Source organism: Vulpes vulpes, chromosome 15 (genome assembly GCF_048418805.1).
Source record: "Vulpes vulpes isolate BD-2025 chromosome 15, VulVul3, whole genome shotgun sequence".
Lineage (NCBI taxonomy): Eukaryota > Metazoa > Chordata > Mammalia > Carnivora > Canidae > Vulpes > Vulpes vulpes.
In genome coordinates, this window is record NC_132794.1 from 89235609 (window position 1) to 89257155 (window position 21547).

General features: G+C 34.6%; 1 protein-coding gene and 1 pseudogene across 4 annotated transcripts in view; both read right to left on the minus strand.

Moving 5' to 3' along the window:
- The window catches only part of HPSE2 (heparanase 2 (inactive)), a 635705-nt gene that overhangs the window by 250035 nt on the left and 364123 nt on the right, over positions 1-21547 (minus strand). For all 4 annotated transcript variants that reach the window (XR_011997530.1, XM_025991733.2, XM_072739739.1 and 1 more), the window contains exon 4: positions 703-876. Coding sequence is in view for 3 of the 4 variants with exons in the window: in XM_025991733.2 (XP_025847518.1) it covers positions 703-876 (174 nt within the window). In the remaining variant the exon portion in view is untranslated. The remainder of the gene's footprint in view (positions 1-702; positions 877-21547) is intronic.
- LOC112917003 (ATP synthase subunit O, mitochondrial-like) lies at positions 19074-19852 on the minus strand (annotated as a pseudogene).

Genomic DNA, 21547 nt, shown 5'->3' on the forward strand with positions numbered 1-21547 from the left:
TGATGGACATTTGGGTTATTTCCACTTTTTGGCTATTATGGATAATGCTACTGAGAATATTGTATATAAGTTTTTCTGTGGACATATATTTCATTTCTCTTAAATATATACCTGGGAGTGGAATTATTAGGTCATATAGCAACTCTATGCTTAACTTTTTGAGGAACTCACAGACTGTCTTCTAAAGTGGCTGCAGCATATTACATTCCCACCAGCAGTGTATGAGGGTGCCAATTTCTCCACATCTCTGCCAATAGTTGTGATTATCCTTATTTTATTATGGGTATCCTAGTGGATGTGAAGTACTATCTTATTGTGGTTTTGATTTGCTTTTCCCTGGTGGCTAATGATGTTGAGCATCTTTTTATGTGGTTTTTTTGGCCTCTTAGAATTTTTCTTTGGAGAAATGTCTATTCAGATCCTTTGGCGAATAGTATTCTTTTAAATGATTCTTATGTCATCCTTAATATGAAGTGAAACAACACAGCAAATTATATCCACAGTTCCAAGAAGCAGGTGTAGATTCACTAAATCCACTGTACTTCACTATGTGGTCTTTTCTTATTTAGAAGGTCAATTCAGTGGCCAAACTTCCCAAGTGTTTTCTGGGCCAGTACACTACAGATGGTCTGACTGAGGCTATATCCCAGGCCAATTTATTTTTAATATTGTCAATTCAGAGGAAATAACATCCTTACTTACCATTACCCAGTTCCCAAGAAATGTTATACTTTTTGCTGGCACTGTACTTCAACAGACTCAGGGCACTAGAACTGTTCCAGGAGTTGTTGGGATTCCGACGCAGTGCATTTAGAGCAAATATCAGGTGGAGTCCAGAACAGTCAGCAAAGTTATAAAGTTTGTCTAGAGACCTGGCTGGGAAGAAGCAGAAAAAGGCTTGTAACTTTAAAATCAACATTTCAACAAAAGGAAAGTATTAGCCACTACAAAAAGCCTTTCTACAAGCTTCCTGCTAATTAATTCCTGCTAGGAATTATGCAGAGAGGCTTCAAAAGGATTATATTACCTCTTGGTTCAGTGTGCATTTTGAAGTGATTTTAGACAGCAGCACATAGAATTCTAGACACAGGTTGCAAATTAGCAACCAAGTCTAGTCCATAGTATGTTTTATTTGTTAACGACAACAAAAAAATGGAATTGCTAATTTAAAAATGGGAAGGTATCACAAAGTAGCTAGATTTCTAGCTTCTCTTGAAAAGTCTGAGGATCTGACACTGCTGGGTCTGTATTGTTTTATAAAATGATAGGAATAGTGTTGGGAGGCGAGGCCGAGACAAATGATTGGTCTCTGCGAGGCCGAGACAATGGCTGATAGGCATTGGAAAATAGCTCACCCTAGCAGCACTTCAAAAAAAAAAAAATTCACCTGATTCTACATTTCTAATATTTCTGAGAATGGAAACACCATTAATGTAAATACATTTATTGTCATTTTGATCCCTGATACCATCAATTCTACTCATCATGTGTCTCATACCCATCCCATTCCTTCATATCTATTGTCACTATTCTGGTTCTGGCTCTCATTTCTACTTGCATGTATTATCACAACAATATCTGTGCTTGCCTGTCCAGACTCATCTTCTTTCTAACCTCTTTCATCAGTTTCATTCACTTCTCAAAATTTAGTGGATTTTTAAGACTGTTTTCTTCTTTAGTTCAAGGACTCTACAATTCAAACATAATTTCCCCCCAACTTCAAGCCTTTCTATTGTCATCTATGAGTTCTTTGTTGTTGTCACCCAGTTCTATTTATTACAGAATCTCCTGCTCCATTAGTAATTATTCTCCTCATTTGGCATGCCCTTTTCCCTCTTTTAAACATATCCAGATCTTGTCCTTTTAGGCAGTGTTTTACAAAATATGCATGATATGACTTAAGTGATAGACTGAAAAAAATTTAAGTTAATAATTATGTACAGAGGTTCACATCAGCCTAGTATTCATTATCCAAGTGTGTAGAGCAGGGTTTCTCAAATGGAGTTCTGTAGAACACTAGGGGGTTCAACAAAAGATGATGCAGAGTGACCAACATGTCCCATTAGCAATTGTTCTTTTAGTCTTGTAAAGCAGAACCACAATCATTTGGTTGAGTCCGTTATCAGTTTTTGAAGTGGAGTATAGGGAGGCTGCCACAAAAATGGCAAAAATGGTAGCTCAGTGATTAGGCATCTGCCTTTGGCCTTAATATTTTTTTAAGAAGCATGAAGGAAAAGAACAGAAATTGTCTAATTTCAGTTGAAAATAAAATCCATAGGAATTTATCTCACACTCAACCCAGAGTCTAGTAACTATGCAACAACAAAAGGCATAGGTTTCACATTAAAGAAATAAACAAACAAAAAGGAATACACTTATTTATTTTTAGCTCCAAAATACTAATTAAAATTAAAACTCATTCATAAGCCTATTAAAGTGATCATGAAACCAATACATGTATATATTAATTTTACAATTATCTTTTTCAAGCCTGATCATGCCACTCATTAAGAAAAATGCCTTCTTTCAAAGTCTTATATAAAATTGTGTCTTAGGCTATAATTTTATTTATATTGCTTTGACATGCAGTTTTATTAACTTTACTATTCAACATTGTTCATTTATGTTCATATTGAGAACATTAATTAAATTCATAAACTTTATTTAAGTAAGTCTAACAAGTTTACCTTTAGAACAATTACATCCCATTTTGGCTTAAACCAGTTATTTACCAAAAACATATTATATTTGCCTATAAGTTTTCAAATTCGTGTAAAGGAAAGAAAGATTAATTTCAAGAAAGTAAATTACTTTCTTTTTCTTTCTAAGTAAGGTTGTCTAAAAAGTCATTTTTAGTTTTAAATAGGGAGAAAAAAACCTATCCTTGTACCTACTATATATCACATATCATAATAGCCCTGCATACTCAATAGTATGATAGAAATTTGTGGTAAGACTTTTAACCCCTACTTGGGTAAGATATAAAGAAATCAAGTAGGAAATTTTAAAAAGGAAAAACTAAAGTATCTTCTATCTATACCACTAACCTTCATTGGAGTTGGTATCCTTTGTGGAGAAGAGGGAACCTACAAAGGAATAGGTTAAGAAGTTGAAGGAGCCTCGGTGTCCATCGAAAGATGAATGGATAAAGAAGATGTGGTTTATGTATACAATGGAATATTACTCAGCAATTAGAAACGACAAATACCCACCATTTGCTTCAACGTGGATGGAACTGGAGGGTATTATGCTGAGTGAAATAAGTCAATCGGAGAAGGACAAACAGTGTATGTTCTCATTCATTTGGGGAATATGAATAATAGTGAAAGGGAATATAAAGGAAGGGAAAAGAAATGTTGGGAAATATCAGGAAGGGAGACAGAACATAAAGACTCCTAACTCGGGGAAACGAACTAGGGGTGCTGGAAGGGGAGGAGGGTGGGTGTTGGAGGAGAATGGGTGACGGGCACTGAGGTGGACACTTGACGGGATGAGCACTGGGTGTTTTTCTGTAGGTTGGTAAATTGAACACCAATAAAAATTAATTAAAAAAAAAAAGAAGTTGGTTGCACAGATTCTCAAGAAACTATCATTGTTTATTTAAGTGAACATTGGCAAATATTATTGGATTATAATATCTATAATTAAATGATCTCATTGACATACCATGAGATTTAGATATTTTTATCCAGAGGTTCCCTGAAACTTGAGAATTATTTTAAGTGTTCCTCTGGTATAAAAAATTTGAGAAAGTTCTCCTAGAGTTAAAGAATGCATAGGAAATCAAGTCATCTGAACACCAAAATATTCACTGTTGAACTGAGAACTGACTTAAGCATTCTTTCCACTTGGCAAAATCCTCACTAATCAAATCTATTGGAAAGCCAAGTTACAAGTCTGAGCAAAAGAGGCAGGATTTCATGAAATCAATGAAAATAATATCTGATAGCTGCTCAAACCACATGCAAATCCACTAATAAATAAAGATCTAGAAGAATTAAATCAGTTAACTGAATGAGAGAAAACTCACAAGATAACACAATAGGTTGCCCAAAAACAATTTGAGGGACACCTAGGTAGCTCAGTGATTAGGCATCTGCTTTTTGCTCAGGTCATGATCCCAGAGTCCTGGGACTGGTCCCACATCAGGCTCCTTTGGGGAGCCTGCTTCTCCCTCTGCCTGTGTCTCCGCCTCTCTTTATGAATAAATAGATAAAATCTTTAAAAAAAAGAAAAGAAGAAAAGAAAAAATAATTTGAATATTAAAAGATAAGAGAGATCTATTTTGAAGTCTTTTAATATTTATGCTCCTGCCACAAAAGTTAAATTATTTTCTCAGAATAATACTCAATGTTCAATTAAATGTTTTGTTCATTGAAATTGTTCATAGTTGCAATAACAACTTATAATCTATTACACTTATTTTCTTAATTTAGGTGTCATTTATAAATCAAACTTTTGCATCAAAATTGAATATGAATGACTAACACTTTTTAGTTAGACTGATTTCCTTTAAGTGGCCTTTTTCTAGAATTAATTATCTTTATAATAATGAATATTTCCTGTGTAGTTTTCATGTATATTAGAAAAACAAATATATGTCAAACATAAAAGCACATCAAACCTATGATTTCATTGCTTTGATGATTTAAGACAAGGCAAAGGGATTTACCCCCCAAAATATGTCAATATATAAAAAGTATGGAGAAATAAAAATATAGATGGTTTGATAACATGGGAAAAATTGAGAACTAGAGTGCTAGAAGTTTGAGAAATACCTCCTTATGGATAAATTTAAGTCCTGCCTCTTTATTAAGCCATTCCTGAGCATATTAATCTCTCTACAGTGATCACAACTTTCTCTAAACACAGGTTTTATATCATTTGTTAGCATCTGAGTGCTCTGTGACATCTATGGGATTATCTTATCTTGGGATTTACCTCTTGATTTAGGCACTTTTCCAGAATGAATGGCTTGTTTTTCCAGTTAACATGCTAAGTTCCTTAATGATTATTATTTATCTCATTCTATCCTTCATCACATCTATCTGAGAATAATTTCCTGCCTTAAAATCATGCTGAAGTATTCTTAAAACCCAAATCTTTTTTGATGCATATAAGTGATCTATTAAAAAATTGAAAGGACCCAAAGAAAGATCTGTCTAATAATTATTATTGCTAGCTCATATATGTGCTCTATAGTTTATTAGAATATTACATATATTTGAATATAGAGCATTCAGTAGATGTTCAACGAATGTAATCTTCCTTGGAATATCTGCTGTCAGGTTCCATCCAAGCAAGCAGATACTTAAATATGACTTTCTACTCTCTCCACCAGAGGGTGCCAGTGCCTCTATGTCTCCTAGACAAGTTCCCTGGCATCTTATATGAACAGAATTCTAAGCAAACTTATCTGACTGGAAGATGAAGATGAGGATCTGGGGCTTGAGATGAAAAAGAGAATAGGCTTGGGAGTCATCTATATAATACTGGTAGTTGATGCTGCAAAAGTTCTTGAGGCTTCTGAAGAAAACAATGATTGAGGATGAAACCTTAAGAAATATCTATGTATGAAGATCAGGAAAAAGGGCAGAGAAGGAGAACACAAAAATGTTATCTTAAGGAATCCTAAAGAAGATAGTTTCAAGGATGTGCTAGTCAATGACAGTACATGTTAGTGAGAAATTGAGAAGCAAATGGACTGAGAAAAAAATGTCATTACAAATAATCAAACAGTGAGGTTAGAAACTAAATTGAGATTAGGGTATAGACTTAAAGAATGAGTGGTAAAGAGTAAGGAATAGACTCTGGTACATTCAACTTATTTGTTGAAGTTCTGTGGCAGTAACAGGAAGAAAAAAAAACAAAAAAGTTACTAGAGAAGCACCAAAGATAGGTTTAAGAAAAATCAAGATCCAACACCTTGTTTTGTCAAAAAGCCATTTCTTCAATAAGGCTAATCTTAACTTATACTATAAACACATAAAATCAATGAATTCACATTAATATATGAATGATGGTTATTTTCAGTAGTTTCCTCAAGATTTGGCACTTTTAAAACAAAGTAAATAAAAACAAAGTAGACAAATAATAATAAACCAACAGACAAAAAAAGTAGGGCTTTTATTAATCTAAGGAACTGGTAGCTAAAATTGCTAATAGAATTCATTCATTTGATAAATATTGCCCGAGCACCAACTATAGGCCAGGTAATATCATATACTTAAAAATTATAGTGATGAATCAAACAGAAAACAGGCCCTAGCCCCATGGAGTTTACACTTAGAGTGGTTGTCCTGGGGTTCAGTAGTGGAGGTAAACCAGGGTAGGGGATTGTAGAACCAATGGAAGAGGTATGCTATTTTTAAAAAGCCTCACTGATAAGGTAACATTTAAGCAAAGACCCTATAGAAGTAAGAGAGTAAATCAAGTAGACTTAAAGGCAAAGGCTCGAGACAGGCATGAGACTGATGAATGTGAAGAACAGCAAAGAAGCCAGTGTGGCTACTCCAGAATGAATGGAAGGGAAAGCAGCAGGAGATGAGGTCAGCGCAGTAGAAAGGCCAGACTGTGTAGGGCCTTAAAGACCACTGTAAGGACTTTGCTTTTTACCCTGAATGACAGGAAAACCCCGGATGGTTTTGAATATGACCCAATTCACATTTTAAAAGTATCAGTCTGGCTATTGAGCTAAAAAGAGACTAGAGGGGGAGGAGAGGGAAAAAGTGAAAGCACAGACAGTAGTTAGGAGTTTATGGTAATAATTCAGGCAAGGGATAACAGTGGCTTGGACTAGAGTGGTAGCAGCAGAATGGTTGAAATGGCTGAATTCCTGGGATATTTTAAAGGTAGAGTTGATAATATTTGCTGGAGGATTAGATGTGGAGTATGCAGAAAAAAAGAGGTCAAGGAAAACTCCAAAGTATTTGGTTTGAGTAACAGACAGATAATCTCAGCAATGAAGAAGGAAGTGTGGAAGATTAGGAGAAGAAAAGAGAGGAAAAGTTAGTAGCTTCCATTACAGCAAAAGCCAGCTATGTCGTTATTGTTCAACTTTGCCCCCACCCTCTAAAGTTATACTGGACCATTTACCAAAAAGAAGGTACCATGTCTGCCTTTTTAGCATCCTTTTCAGTGTCTGATACACAATAAGTCTTAATAAATATCTAACTCATGCAAGTGTTATTTAGACCCATTCAATGCCACTTATAATCTGGCTGTACCATAAACACCCAATCTCAGTAATCATTATTCACTGTAGGAAATTCACTCTAGATTACATCTGTTACTCCATGCTTTTAAATGCACTCACATAATATACTCATTGCTTTAAGTGTTCAATTTGGAGTGAATAATATCGGGGAGGTATAGGAGACTATCCACTAGAGGCTGGAAGAACAGAGAAATTTCTAACAGAAGCCAGAAAGAAATGTGAGAGTGAAAGCAAAGTGAGGTGAACTCTACCAATTCTGTCTCTTGTAATTCAGAGAGAAACCATCAGTTAATGGGGAACCATTTGAATTAGTGAGTACAACCAATAAAAAGGGGAGCATTTTAATTGTAGCTATTAAGAGAGAACAGTTTGAAAATTGCCTGGGAGGAAAACACAGCCATTTCACAAAGAGTGAAGATATCCTTTTAAGCTAAGAGCTAATTTTAATACGAAGAGAAGTATCTCCAGTTTTGTCAGGGCAATGAAATCTTAACAAGGTTATAAAGAAATCAGCTTAAAAGTCTATAATTTGACTGAAGCTATTGAAGGAGAATGAGATTTGGGAAATGTCTGTGAATAAAAATTACAACACTCTCCAAGACTGTAGGACAGAGACTAATTATTGTATTAATCAATTTAACTAGATTTAAAGGGAAAACTAAATGCCAGTGAGTATAATGGGTCTTCTGGATCCTATCAGAAGTCCATATAAATCATGACAGGGGAAGTAAAAAAAAGACATTGACATTATTAAAGAGGCTAGGATTGTTTTTAAGAAATGTGCCCTTAAGTAAATGATTTTAAAATATGAAAATAAAATTTCTAGAAGATAGTTGGAAATACCTAACAAAATTTAAGTGTGCATTCCCTTAGATCAAGCAAGTCCACCACTAGACATTTTTCCTACATATACATATACTTTCATAATTTCCCCAAGATATACAAAGATTATCATTGCACCTCTCTTTTTAATAGCCAGTAGCTGAAAATAATCCAAATGCCTATGTAATGGGGACTGTTGAATAAATTATAAATAATCTATGTTACAGAAAGAGATTCCATATAAGGAAAAGAAGGCATGAATAAACCATGTGGAGTTAGATTGGAATTGGTGCTATCAATATAATTTATGGTTTTTAATATATGTACATATGGATAGAAACAGAAATAGAGATGTATATACAGGTGAGATATCTAGATCTATTTATATCTATATCTATGTTTATAATTTCCTCTCCACTGAGCAAACCTGAAAGCAATGACATTACAGAATCAATGAGCACTCTTAGGACCCAGATCTTTGTTTCTAAATACCAGTCTCTCATAAAAGGAACCAGGATCCTTAAACAAATGGTTGATGCCAGAGCTAGGTAAGAGAAGATATAAGTTTAGAATATTTTGTGGTACCAGAAATTAAGAGAGTGATAAAAAAAAGTGAAGGCATGTCACGAGGACATAGGAGCTAACCTGAATAAGCTCCCCGATGGCTAAAGCTAAAAGAATTTGAACAACAAAATGAATAATGATGACATTTGATTATAACCCTCAGAATAAAAATAAAGACCCCAGAGTCATCTTGTATAAATAATGACTAAACAAATAAAAGAGAGAGGAAGAACAGCTCTTCTTCACAGAATACCAATTAATAAATGTAGAAGAATGGACATAGAAAACTGCCATTAGGCAAAACCTCATAGTAATTGCTACAGTCAAGGACCATTGATGGATGCTAAAATTAGTATGTTAGAGAATGATGACAAAAAAAGATTTGGATTGTCTCAAAGTATCTCCCTCAAGATAAAAAGATAGAAATAGTAACTCTATACAGGGTAACCTGACAGACACTATCTTAATTAACCTTGTGATCAAAATTAATCTTAGTAGGGACGCCTGGGTAGCTAGTGGTTGATGTCTGCCTTTGGCTCAGGGCATGATCCCAGTCCAGGGATGGAGTCCCGCATTTTGCTCCCTTTTAAGAGCCTGCTTCTCCCCCTGTCTATGTCTAAGTTTCTCTCTGTGTCTCTCAGAAATAAATAAATTAAATATTTTAAAAAAATTAACCTTAGTAGATATATTGACAAAAGGAACCCTGATATGAAGCCCTGACACAGGTAGAACATCACTTTAGCAGTAGTTAGATAGATCTTAAAAAATGTAAAAGCTGAGTTCAATCATTAGGAAACATCAGACAAAACCAATTTAAGGGACATTCTACAAAATATATGGCCTGGACTCTTCAAAAGTGAAAGAAAACAAAAGACTAAAGAATGATCACAGATTGAAAGAGAAATGACAACTAAATGCAATGTAGTGTCCTAGACAGAATTCTAGAACAGAAAAAGGACAATGGTGGGAAAATTGGCCAAACCTGAAAAAGGCCTATAGGTTAGTTAACAGTATTATATCAATGTTAAATTTCCTTATTTCTATAATTGTACTAGTTATATCAAATGTTAATATTAGGGGAAGTTGGATAAAGAATGTAGGAGATCTGTATGAACTACACATGAATTGTGATTTCACAAAATTTGATGAATGCTTTTATAAGACTAAAAATAATTTAATATAAAACGTGAAAAAAAATGAGATCTGTATAGATTTATATGAAAAAAATCAAGATTTATTACCATTTTTAAAAAATGAAAAAGAAAAAAGCAATGACCAGACTGGTATAATATGATCTCTTCTAAGTGATATATTCATGTACACATATACACAGAGCTATATACAATCATATATGTATATACAAAATGGGTATATAAACAACCGTTTTTTGCAAGGAAATAAAACTGTTAAAACATAATTTGGGGCAGCTCAGGTGGCTCAGTGGTTTAGCGCCGCCTTCAGCCCAGGGCATGATCCTGGAGACCCCGGATCGAGTCCCACGTTGGGCTGCATGTGGAGGGAGCCTGCATTCCATCAAGCCTGCATCTCCCTCTACCTGTGTTTCTGCTTCTCTCTCTCTCTCTCTCTCTCTCTCTCTCTCTCTGTGTTCTCATGAATAAACAAATAAAATATAAAAAAAACCCTCATAATTTGGGAGGACAGGAAGTGAAGGTAAGAAAAGCAAGTGACAGTTTTATTTTTCAGTTTCAACAATTCTGAATTAATTAATTAATTAATTAATCATTTATTTATTTATTATTTATTGGAGTTCAATTTGCCAACATATAGCATGACACCCAGTGCTCATCCCATCAAGTGCCCCCCTCAGTGCCTGTCACCCAGTCACCCCCATCCCCCGCCCACCTCCCTTTGCACCACCCCTTGTTCGTTTCCCAGAGGAAAAAAAATGAATGGGAAATATCAGAAAGGGAGACAGAACAAGTCTGAATTTCTACCAAAAAAAGGATTATAGGCAAGAAATTATGGTCCTTTTCTCAGTTTCTTTTCTATATCTCTCTATATTAAAATAAAGGAATAAAAAGTGAAAATATTTAATCTATAATATTTATCATATAATTTAAGGGTTTGCTTTTGTGAAAAAAATAATTAAGTCTTCAGTGCTATTGCTTAAATATTCTAAATAAACTATGTTCTTTTGTATATAATCTCCAGTATTCTATGATTCTGATTCACATGAGTTCTGAAATGAAAAAATTTCCCACTCACTACAGCAAACAATACAACCTAGTATTTTGTTGTAGTGAAACAAAGAACATGTAGATTATTCTTATATATTATGAAAGTTTAGCAAAGAATCACATCACTTTTTCTGTGGAGGACCACATAGTAAATATTTTATGTTTTGTGGGCCACATATCATCTCTGTCACATATTCTTCTTTTTTTTTTTTTTCTTCTTTTTTTCTAAATAGCTATTTAAAAATATAAAAACCATTCTTAGCTTATACTGGGTTCCCAACCTGAGGGATATGGACAACTTACTGCAGAATTCCAGACATTATTCTACCTCTAGGCTGAATAAATAACATATGTCAAACACTTATGTAATGATATTTCTTGAATAGCTATAGATACTTCTAGGATTAACACAAAAATTATTTTATTTTATTTATTTTTTAATAAATTTATTTTTTATTGGTGTTAAATTTGTCAACATACAGAATAACACCCAGTGCTCATCCCGTCAAGTGCCCACCTCAGTGCCTGCCATCCAGTCACCGCCAGCCCCCACCCACCTCCCCTTCCACCACCCCTAGTTGGTTTCCCAGAGTTAGGAGTCTTTCATATTCTGTCTCCCTTTCTGATATTTCCCACTCATTTTTTCTCCTTTCCCCTTTATTCCCTTTCACTATATTTTATATTCCCCAAATGAATGAGACCACATAATGTTTGTCCTCCGATTGACTTATTTCACTCAGCATAATACCCTCCAGTTCCATCCACGTCGAAGCAAATGGTGGGTATCTGTCGTTTCTAATGGCTGAGTAATATCCCATTGTATACATATCCCACATCTTCTTTATCCATTCACCTTTCGATGGACACCGAGGCTCCTTCCACAGTTTGGCTATTGTGGACATTGCTGCTATAAACATCGGGGTGCAGGTGTCCCGACGTTTCATTGCATCTGTATCTTTAGGGTAAATCCCCAGCAGTGCAATTGCTGGGTCATAGGGCAGATCTATTTTTAACTCTTTGAGGAACCTCCACACAGCTTTCCAGAGTGGCTGCACCAGTTCACATTCCTACCAACAGTGCAAGAGGGTTCCCTTTTCTCCACATCCTCTCCAACATTTGTGGTTTCCTGCCTTGCTAATTTTCGCCGTTCTCACTGGTGTGAGGTGGTATCTCATTGTGGTTTTGATTTGTATTTCCCTGATGGCAAGTGATGCAGAGCATTTTCTCATGTGCTTGTTGGCCATGTCTATGTCTTCCTCTGTGAGATTTCTGTTCATGTCTTTTGCCCATTTCATGATTGGATTGTTTGTTTCTTTGCTGTTGAGTTTAATAAGTTCTTTATAGATCTTGGAAACTAGCCCTTTATCTGATACGTCATTTGCAAATATCTTCTCCCATTCTGTAGGTTGTCTTTCAGTTTTGTTGACTGTATCCTTTGCTGTGCAAAAGCTTCTTATCTTGATGAAGTCCCAACAGTTCATTTTTGCTTTTGTTTCTCTTTCCTTCGTGGATGTATCTTGCAAGAAGTTACTGTGGTCGAGTTCAAAAAGGGTGTTGCCTGTGTTCTCCTCTAGGATTTTGATGGAATCTTGTCTCACATTTAGATCTCTCATCCATTTTGAGTTTATCTTTGTGTATGGTGAAAGAGAGTGGTCCAGTTTCATTCTTCTGCATGTGGATGTCCAATTTTCCCAGCACCATTTATTGAAGAGACTGTCTTTTTTCCAGTGGATAGCCTTTCCTCCTTTGTCGAATATTAGTTCACCATAAAGTTGAGGGTCCACTTCTGGATTTTCTATTCTGTTCCATTGATCTATGTGTCTGTTTTTGTGCCAGTACCACACTGTCTTGATGACCACAGCTTTGTAGTACAACCTGAAATCTGGCATTGTGATGCCCCCAGCTATGGTTTTCTTTTTTAAAATTCCCCTGGCTATTCGGGGTCTTTTCTGATTCCACACAAATCTTAAAATAATTTGTTCCAACTCTCTGAAGAAAGTCCATGGTATTTTGATAGGGGTTGCAATAAAATTATTTTAAAAAGCATTACTGGATTCACATAAACTTCCCATTCTCATTAATTTTCTTAATCAGTGAATAGCAAAAGTGTAACTGGTCTTATGTGGACAGTTCATTAGATGTCTTCATATTAAAAAGGACTCCTCACACAAGGACTCAGAAAATGTAACTTCCACACACTTCCTTAGAGGAATTACTTAAGGGTGCAATTCAGTCAAACAAGAAAAGAAGCCATGAGATTCAGAGGCAGTAGATAAATTCAGAGTGTAATAATGAAAAGCCCAAGAATGACACTTACACAGAAGACTTAGAAGGGGATGAGTTTACATTGAATGAGAGGAATAGAAAAAATGTGTAGATGTGACAAAGACACATTTTGTAAGGGAAAAGGGGCAATTTAAAAACTGGGAACAAAAAAGCTGAATAAGAAACTTATGTCCAAATATGAAATAATCTAAAATGTGATATGATCTTAAAGGAGTTAAAGGAGTACAAAGGAAAGAAAGATTGTTTGACCTTGATTATAGGGAAGTTCTTTGAGTGGCTCGGGAATTGTGACATTAGAATATCAAAGTAGAAAATGTCAATCTAAAAAAAAAAAAAGAAAATGTCAATCTAGTATAGAACTTGTCCCAGCAATAAAAGACTTTTATGCAATAATTCCGTAGACCGTCTTTATTGCTTTTCAATATTTGAATACTTTTGATAGCATAACTAAATAAATAAAAGGATGTATGAGCATATTATTTGATCACAGGGAGATTAAATATTGGAAGATATTGGAAGATTAAAAAATAGTAGAAAATCCCACAATACCATAAGGTAATTCTTTGAAAAACTAGTAAAATAGTAAAAAAGGTAAAATCTCTAGCAAGTTCGATGAGAGAGAAGGAAGAGAAAGAAAAAATGAAGAAAAGGCATATAACAATAATTTTAGCAAAGAAAAAGGAAATAGTGTTAAAGTATTTTTACATGATAATAATACATATAAAAAGCATTATGCCACTAAAATTGAGATGGAAAATCTTACACATCAGCAATAACCAATTAGAAAAATACAAAACATAAAAAAATACCATTCATGATAACATATGATGGATATATTATAATATATAGAGAGAGATCTGTAAAATAACAAGGCATATGCCCAAGAAAAATGTATATTACACTTATGGAGAAAATTACAAAACCTTATTGTTATGAAAAGGTTTGAGTAATAGAAAATTATGCCTTATTTGGGGATAAGAAGTGTTGATATTTCTTAAAATGCCAATTCTCCCTATATTAACATATGAGTATAATGTAAATCCAATAAAAGCTCCATCAGAGATTATCATGGAATTTGACAAAGTGATCTTAAAATTAATATTGAAGAGTAAAAAGCAAAGCACCTCATAGGAGGAGATCCCTCCTGATGTTAGCTAATGATTGCTACCCATTTTATTCTATGCTGACATTTGCCAATTCTGGAGTAGGATGATGAATGAAAGTTCTAACATATGTGTAATTGAGTCCTAGATGAGTGGAGAAAGAGAATGGGGTAAATAATATTTGAAGAAACAATAGCCAATAATTTTCCAAAATATAAATAATAAATCAATTCAGAGATTTAAGAAGCTCAGTAATCTCTGAGTAGGAAAAATACAAAGGGAATCTAGAAAAATCATGGCCACATTGTGAAAACTCAAAGCCAAGAGAATATCTTAAAAGCAATCACAGTGAAGGAAAGGCATATTAGTTTTACCATATCAACAATAAAACTGACAGCTCACTTTTCAATAGAAACTCTGCAAGTTAATGGAAACTGAAACTTCTCAGAGTGCAAACTTTCAGCATAGAATCATTTACCCAAAAGAAAATATCCTCCAAAAATGAAAACAGGACTTCTAATACTCCATCGGTGTCAACCAAGATGGAATAAGCCAATTACAGCATATCACTCACACTGATAATAACTAAAATCTCTGGACAGAAGAAGACAACCACCTAAGTACTCTGAAAAGTAAACATTAGCAAGCAGACTGTAAACTAAACTCAAAATATGGGCAATGGTCTGTAATGGGCAAGTTTCACGATCTTATTTTCTTTCTTTAACTACTACCTTTGGCTGAGGGAAGGCCCAAATGGCAGAACTGTGCTATGGGTGTTGAAAACAAAAATTCTCAGAAACAAAATATTACCGCTAGCCATGAAACCAGGAAAAGAGGCTCCTGCATGCTAGACAGTGTGTAGAGAAATACCTTCTTTCAGCCTTTTCCTTCTTTCTCTTTTCTCTCTCATCCCTACCAGTAGGTCTGGCCAGTTGGGAATTTTATGGCTGTAACATTGATGGCACAGGCACCTACAGCTCTGAGAAAAGATTCATATTTCTGGGCAAAAATTTTTTTAAATGGGCTCCCACTGCCCAAATAATGAGGTATTCCTTGGTACGTCTTTCACCTTCTTCTCTCTCATCACTTTGCCTCTCAGGTGACCCTAGTCTCACAGAATTGCATGAATATATGGGGGAATAAAACCTGAAAATTAATTATAGAAACATCTGGAAAATGCCTCTAAATATTTGGAAATTATACCTCACTGTAAATAATTTTTCGGTAAAACAAGAAGTCAAGGAGAAATGAATAAATATATTGAGCAGAGTAAAAATGAAAATAGAATATATCAAAATTTGTGGGATACAAACAAAATACTGTTTGGAGAGAAATTGTTAGTTTTAATTCTTTCACATAAAAGAAAGATTTTATATCATTATTCTAAGCTACAAAAAGAAAATCAAAACCCAAAGCTAAGAGTAAGAGAAAAATAATAAAGAATAACATATAGAATAATACCCAGTGCTCATCCTATCAAGTGCCCCCCTCAGTGCCTGTCACCCAGTCACCCCTGCCCACCTCCCCTTCCACCACCCCTAGTTCGTTTCCCAGAGTTAGGAGTCTCCCATGTTCTTTCTCCCTTTCTGATATTTCCCACTCATTTTTCTCCTTTCCCCTTTATTCCCTTTCACTATTTTTTATATTCCCCAAATGAATGAGACCATATAATGTTTGTCCTTCTCCGATTGACTTATTTCACTCAGCATAATACCCTCCAGTTCCATCTGAGGGGGCACTTGATGGGATGAGCACTGGGTGTTATTCTATATGTTGGCAAATTGAACACCAATAAAAAATAAATTTATAAAAATTAAAAAGATTCAAAATAAACACCTAGAATAAAGTACCCAGATTATTTTTAAAAAAGAATAAAAATGAGTAAAATTGAATAAAATCAAACCAAAAGTTAGTTCTTTGAAAAAAAATCAATAAAATTGACAAAACTCACAAACAGACCAAGAAACTATGGGGAAAGACACAAATTACCAGTATTAAGAGTAAAAGAGAGGAATTAATATAAACCAATATAAACATTAAAAGGAGAATAAAATATTATGAACAACTTTGTGTCCATAAATTTAAGAATTTACATAAAGTAGAACTATGCTTTGAAAGACAGAAATTACCAAAATTCTATCAGATAAAGTAGATGATAGGAATAGGCATACATCTAAAGAAATTGAATTCATAGTTCAAGACTTTCCAAAAAATAAAACAGGCCCAAAAAATTCTCACCAGTGAAGCCAATTCTGTATCAATGAACACTAAGGAAAAAATAATACCATCTCAACACTATATCTACGGGAAAATAGAAGAGAACAGTTCTCAACTCATTTTAGTAGACGAGCATTACCCTGATGCCAAAATGAAACAGCCATTACAAGAAATTTAAAAAAATGCTAATGTCCCTTAAGAAATATCCTTAAACTGCCCAAGAAAATATTAACAAATTTAATCCCGAAATATAAATTATAATAGAATAATATGATCAAGTAAAGTTTATCCCAGTAATGGAAACCTGATTCAACATTCAAAATTCAATCAATGTAATTCACCAAATCAACAAACTAAAGAAGAAAAATTACATTCACTTCAATAGATACAGATAAAGCTTTTAATGAATTCAACCTCCATTTATGATAAAAACTCTTAGAAAACTATGAAGAGAAGAACGTTTCTTTACTTGATAAAGGGTATCTACAAAAAATTTCCAACTCTTGGAAGGGGCTGAAGCTTTTTACTATTCAACTTTTCACTGTGGAATATCATATTAACTATAGGCTTTTTCCTAGTCAGAGTAATTAGGCAAGAAAAAAAGCATCTAAATTAGAAAGTAAAATTGTCTGTGTTTGCAGATGGCATGATCTTAAATGTAGAAATCCTAAATTCTCCACACACAAAAAGTTACAACTAATAAAAAATTTAGTAAAGTCCCAGAATGCAAAATCAACACACAAAACTCAATTATATATCTGTACATTTACAACTTACTCAAAACAGAAATTAAGAAAACAATTCCATTTACATTAGCATGAAAAACAATAAGATACTTAGGAATAAATTTAACCAGGTAAAAGACTTGTGCACTGAAAACTGCAAAACAAGGATGATATAAATGTTAAAAGATACAAATAAATAGGACATTCTGTGTTCTTGGGCCAGAAGAATTAATATTGTTAAAATGTTCATACTCCCCTAAATAATCTATAGATTCAATGCAATCTCTATCCGAATTCCAGTGGAATTTTTTTACAGAAATATAAAAACAATCCTAAAGTACATTTGAAAGCACAAAAGACTTCAAATAGTCAAAGCAGTTTTGGGAAAGAATAAAGCTAGAAGTATCACACTTTCTTTTTATTTATTTATTTTTATGATAGTCACAGAGAGAGAGAGACACAGGCAGAGGGAGAAGCAGGCTCCATGCACCGGGAGCCCGACGTGGGATTCGATCCCGGGTCTCCAGGATCGCGCCCTGGGCCAAAGGCAGGCGCTAAACCACTGCACCACCCAGAGATCCCAGTATCACACTTTCTGATTTCAAAACACATTACAAAGCTATAGTAAAACACTATGTACTGGTATAAAAGCAGACAGACCAGTAGAACAGAATAGACAATCCAGAAACAGGGTCATAAACATACAGTCAACTGATCTTCAACTAGGGTGCCAAGAGTGGTGCCTGGTGACTCAGTCAGTTGTCTGTGTCAGTGTCTGCCTTCTGCTAAGGTCATGATCTCAGGGTCCTGGGACAGAGCCCTCTCCCTCTGTCCATTTATGCTCTCTCTCTAAATAAATAAAATCTTTTTTTAAAAAAAAGTTGCCAAGAATATACAATGGGGAAAAGATAATCTATTCAATAAATTGTGTTGGGAAAATTGGATATCCATATACAAAAGAATGAAACTGGACCGTTATCTCACACTTTATACAAAACTCAAATAAAAATGAATTAAATACTTAAATGAAAAACCTGAAACCATAAAACTCTTAGAAAAAAGCATAGGAAAAATGTTTCTAGATATTGGACTGGGCAATGATTTCCTGGAAATGTCAAAAGCAAAACTAGACATCTCAAACTAAAAAGCTTCCACATAGCAAAGGAAACAATTTACAAAATGAAAAGACAACCTGCAATGGAAAAAATATTTTCAGATCATATATCTTATAAGAAGTTAATATCCAAAATATATAAGGCAGTCTTACAACTCAATAGGAAAAAAACCCCACAAGTAAGTCAATTTAAAAATGGGCAAAGGATGACCTGAATACATATTTCTCCAAAGAAAACAAACAAATGGCCAACCGGTATATGAAAAGGTGTGCGACATCGCTAGTCATCAGGGAAATGCAAATCAAAACCACAATGAGCTATCACCTCACACCTGTTAGGATAACTATTATTCAAAAAACAAAGGAGAAATGTTGGTGAGGATGTGAAGAAAAGGGAACCCTTGTGACTGTTGGTGGGAATGTAAATCAGTGTAGCCACGACAGAAAACAATATGGAGGTTCCTTTAAAATTAAAAATAGAATTATCATTTGATTTAATAATCTCACTTTTGAATATATAGCCAAAGGAATTGAAATCTTTGTCTTAAAGAGGTATTTGTACTCCCACCTTTATTGCAGCATTTTGCATAATAGCCTAGATCTGTAAAAAAACCTAAAAATCCATCAACAGCTAAATGGACAAAGTATATGTGGTATATAAATATAATGGAATATTATTCAGCCTTTAAAAAGAAGAAAATTCTGCCATTGTAAGGCTGAATAATATTCCACTGTATGTATAGAGCACATTTTCTTTTTTTATCGTTCAGGAAGCATTTTATCATTGCTCCAAGTTTAGGAATTTTCACTGACAGAAAATCAGCACTTTCAGAAAATCTCCCACAAAGCCCTGATCAGCTTCTGAATCTGGGTTTTCATAATATCAGTATATTTTTCTCCAATATGGACAATCCTTGCCACTATGCTTGATAGCTCCTCAGGACTGTTTTTATTTCAGAAAGAGTGGCTTCATCTAAAGGAGATAGAGGGGGCACCTGGGTGGCTCAGTGGTTGAGTGTCTGCCTTTGGCTCAGGTCATGATCCCGGGGTCCTGGGATCAAGTCCTGTATCAGGCTTCCTGCAGGGAGCCTGCTTCTCCCTCTGCCTATGTCTCTGCCTCTCTCTGTGTGTCTTTCATGAATAAATAAATAAAATCTTAAAAAAAAATAAAGATGATACAGTGGTAACTGTGCAAGGGACTTCTCCATGGTGCATGATCATCATGGTTGAAAGGCAGAAATGACTCCAGGGATATTGTTCAAGCAACAATTTTCAGCAAGCAAACTGATCAGGCTGGACATGAGGAGAGAGAACCTCTATTGCTGTCATGTCATTTAGTCTTTTCACTTTCACTGTTTGCTTACACAGGGATTCATAATGGAAGCAGCCATTTTGGGTTCCTTCAATATTTGTGCTACTCTCAGCAATTCCTTTTCTACTTGTTCCAGTTTATTCTGTTTAGATGCAGCAGAAAGAGCTGTGGCATAGCAACTTTAAATACCATATACCTGAAGAAGTGGTCTCATGTGCTTGGCAAACACCCTGACCACACATGTACTAAGGAAACACACCTGCTGGGAGAGCCCAGAAACTACTGGAGTGGCCATCTTCCCTGGGTAGCTGTAGGTCCATATACATTTTCTTTAGCCCATTAACCATTGATGGATATTTAGGTTGCTAGAATAGATGAATCTGGAGGACATTATGCTAAATGAAATAGACCAGGAACAGAAAGACAAATATTACATTATCTCATTTGCAATCTAAAATAGTTGAACAGAAACAGAGAGGTATAATGATGGTTGCCAGAGGCTTTAAGGGGAGATAAGTAGGGAAGTGTTGGTCAAAGAGTACAAAGTTTCAGTTATGCAAAATAAATAAATTTTGGAGATCTACTGTATGACATAGAGCCACATATCAACACTGTATCCTTAAAATTTTGCTAAGAGGGGGGATCTTAGGTTAAGTGCTCTTACCACTGAAAGACAAATAAACAACCCCTCCCCCCCAAAAAAACAAGGGGGTGGAGAAAACTTTTTGAGATAATTAATAAATGAGATCATGGCATTGATAGTGATGATGGTTTCATGGGTATCTAATCTCTAAATACATCTAGTTGTATACACTAATTATCTACAGCTTTTTGTCATTCTACCTCAACATGAGTGGCTTAATAAAATCCCCTGCAAATGTTATACTTATTGGTGAAAGACTGAATGCTATGTTGTTTGCAGTAATAATAAGAAACAACTTAAATGTCCATCAATGAGAACTGATAAGTAATTTAAAGATAATGAACTAGAGCTATATGTATTAGAAGAGATCTCAAAAACTAAGCAGAATAAAAATAGTTGCAGAATGATATATGTTGTCAAAATATACAAATAATATCATATATTCATTTTAGAAGTACATTGTATGTATATATACAGCATATTGTATATATACATCTGTGTGTATTATGTATATAGTATAAATAAAATAAAAGTGAGGACAAATGTAAGTAAAAAATTCACTGCTTGATGGTTACCTATGTGTTGAGATGGAGGGCAGTGGGGTTGGAAAGGAACACTCAGGTGGTTTTAACTATATCTGAGATGTCTTAAAAAAAAGATCTGAGGTAAATATATCTATATGTAAAGATTTCTTAGCCTTAATAAAGTTAATTATTGGTGAGTAGATGGTATTTATTTCATTATTCTCTATACACCTTTTATTTAGTTTGTTTTTTCCTAATAAAATTACTAAAAATGGGCACCTGGGTGGCTTAGCGGCTGAGTGTCTCCCTTTGGCTCAGGTCATGATCCCAGGGTTTTGGGATTGAGTCGCACATCGGGATCCCTGCAGGGAGCCTGCTTCTCCCTCTGCCTATGTCTCTGCTTCTCTGTGTGAAAGGCTAAAGTCTTTTTAAAAATGCTAAAAATAAAAAAGTTTTAACATGGTTATTTTAATGAAAAAGGTAACTTCTGGAGAGGGGCTAAGATAGGTAGTGGCAGAAAGGAGAAGGAGACTATTGCTTTTCATCATAACCAATTCTGCAGCATTTGATTTGTAACCTTGTTGATTAACAACTACAATTAAAAGATTTTTATTTGCTTTAATGAAAATGGTCTTTTATGAAACTGGAAAAGTTTGAGGACCACTTCACAGATTCTAAACATTTTGATGCCTCAATCTTACTTGTCTTTGTGTTCTTGAGTCTAGCTGCAGTGCCCAACACACAGAGTATAGTAAGTACATATTGATTGATTGTTGTATTTCATTTCCTAAAGATTATAGTCCACCCTGGTCTCTGTGTTCTA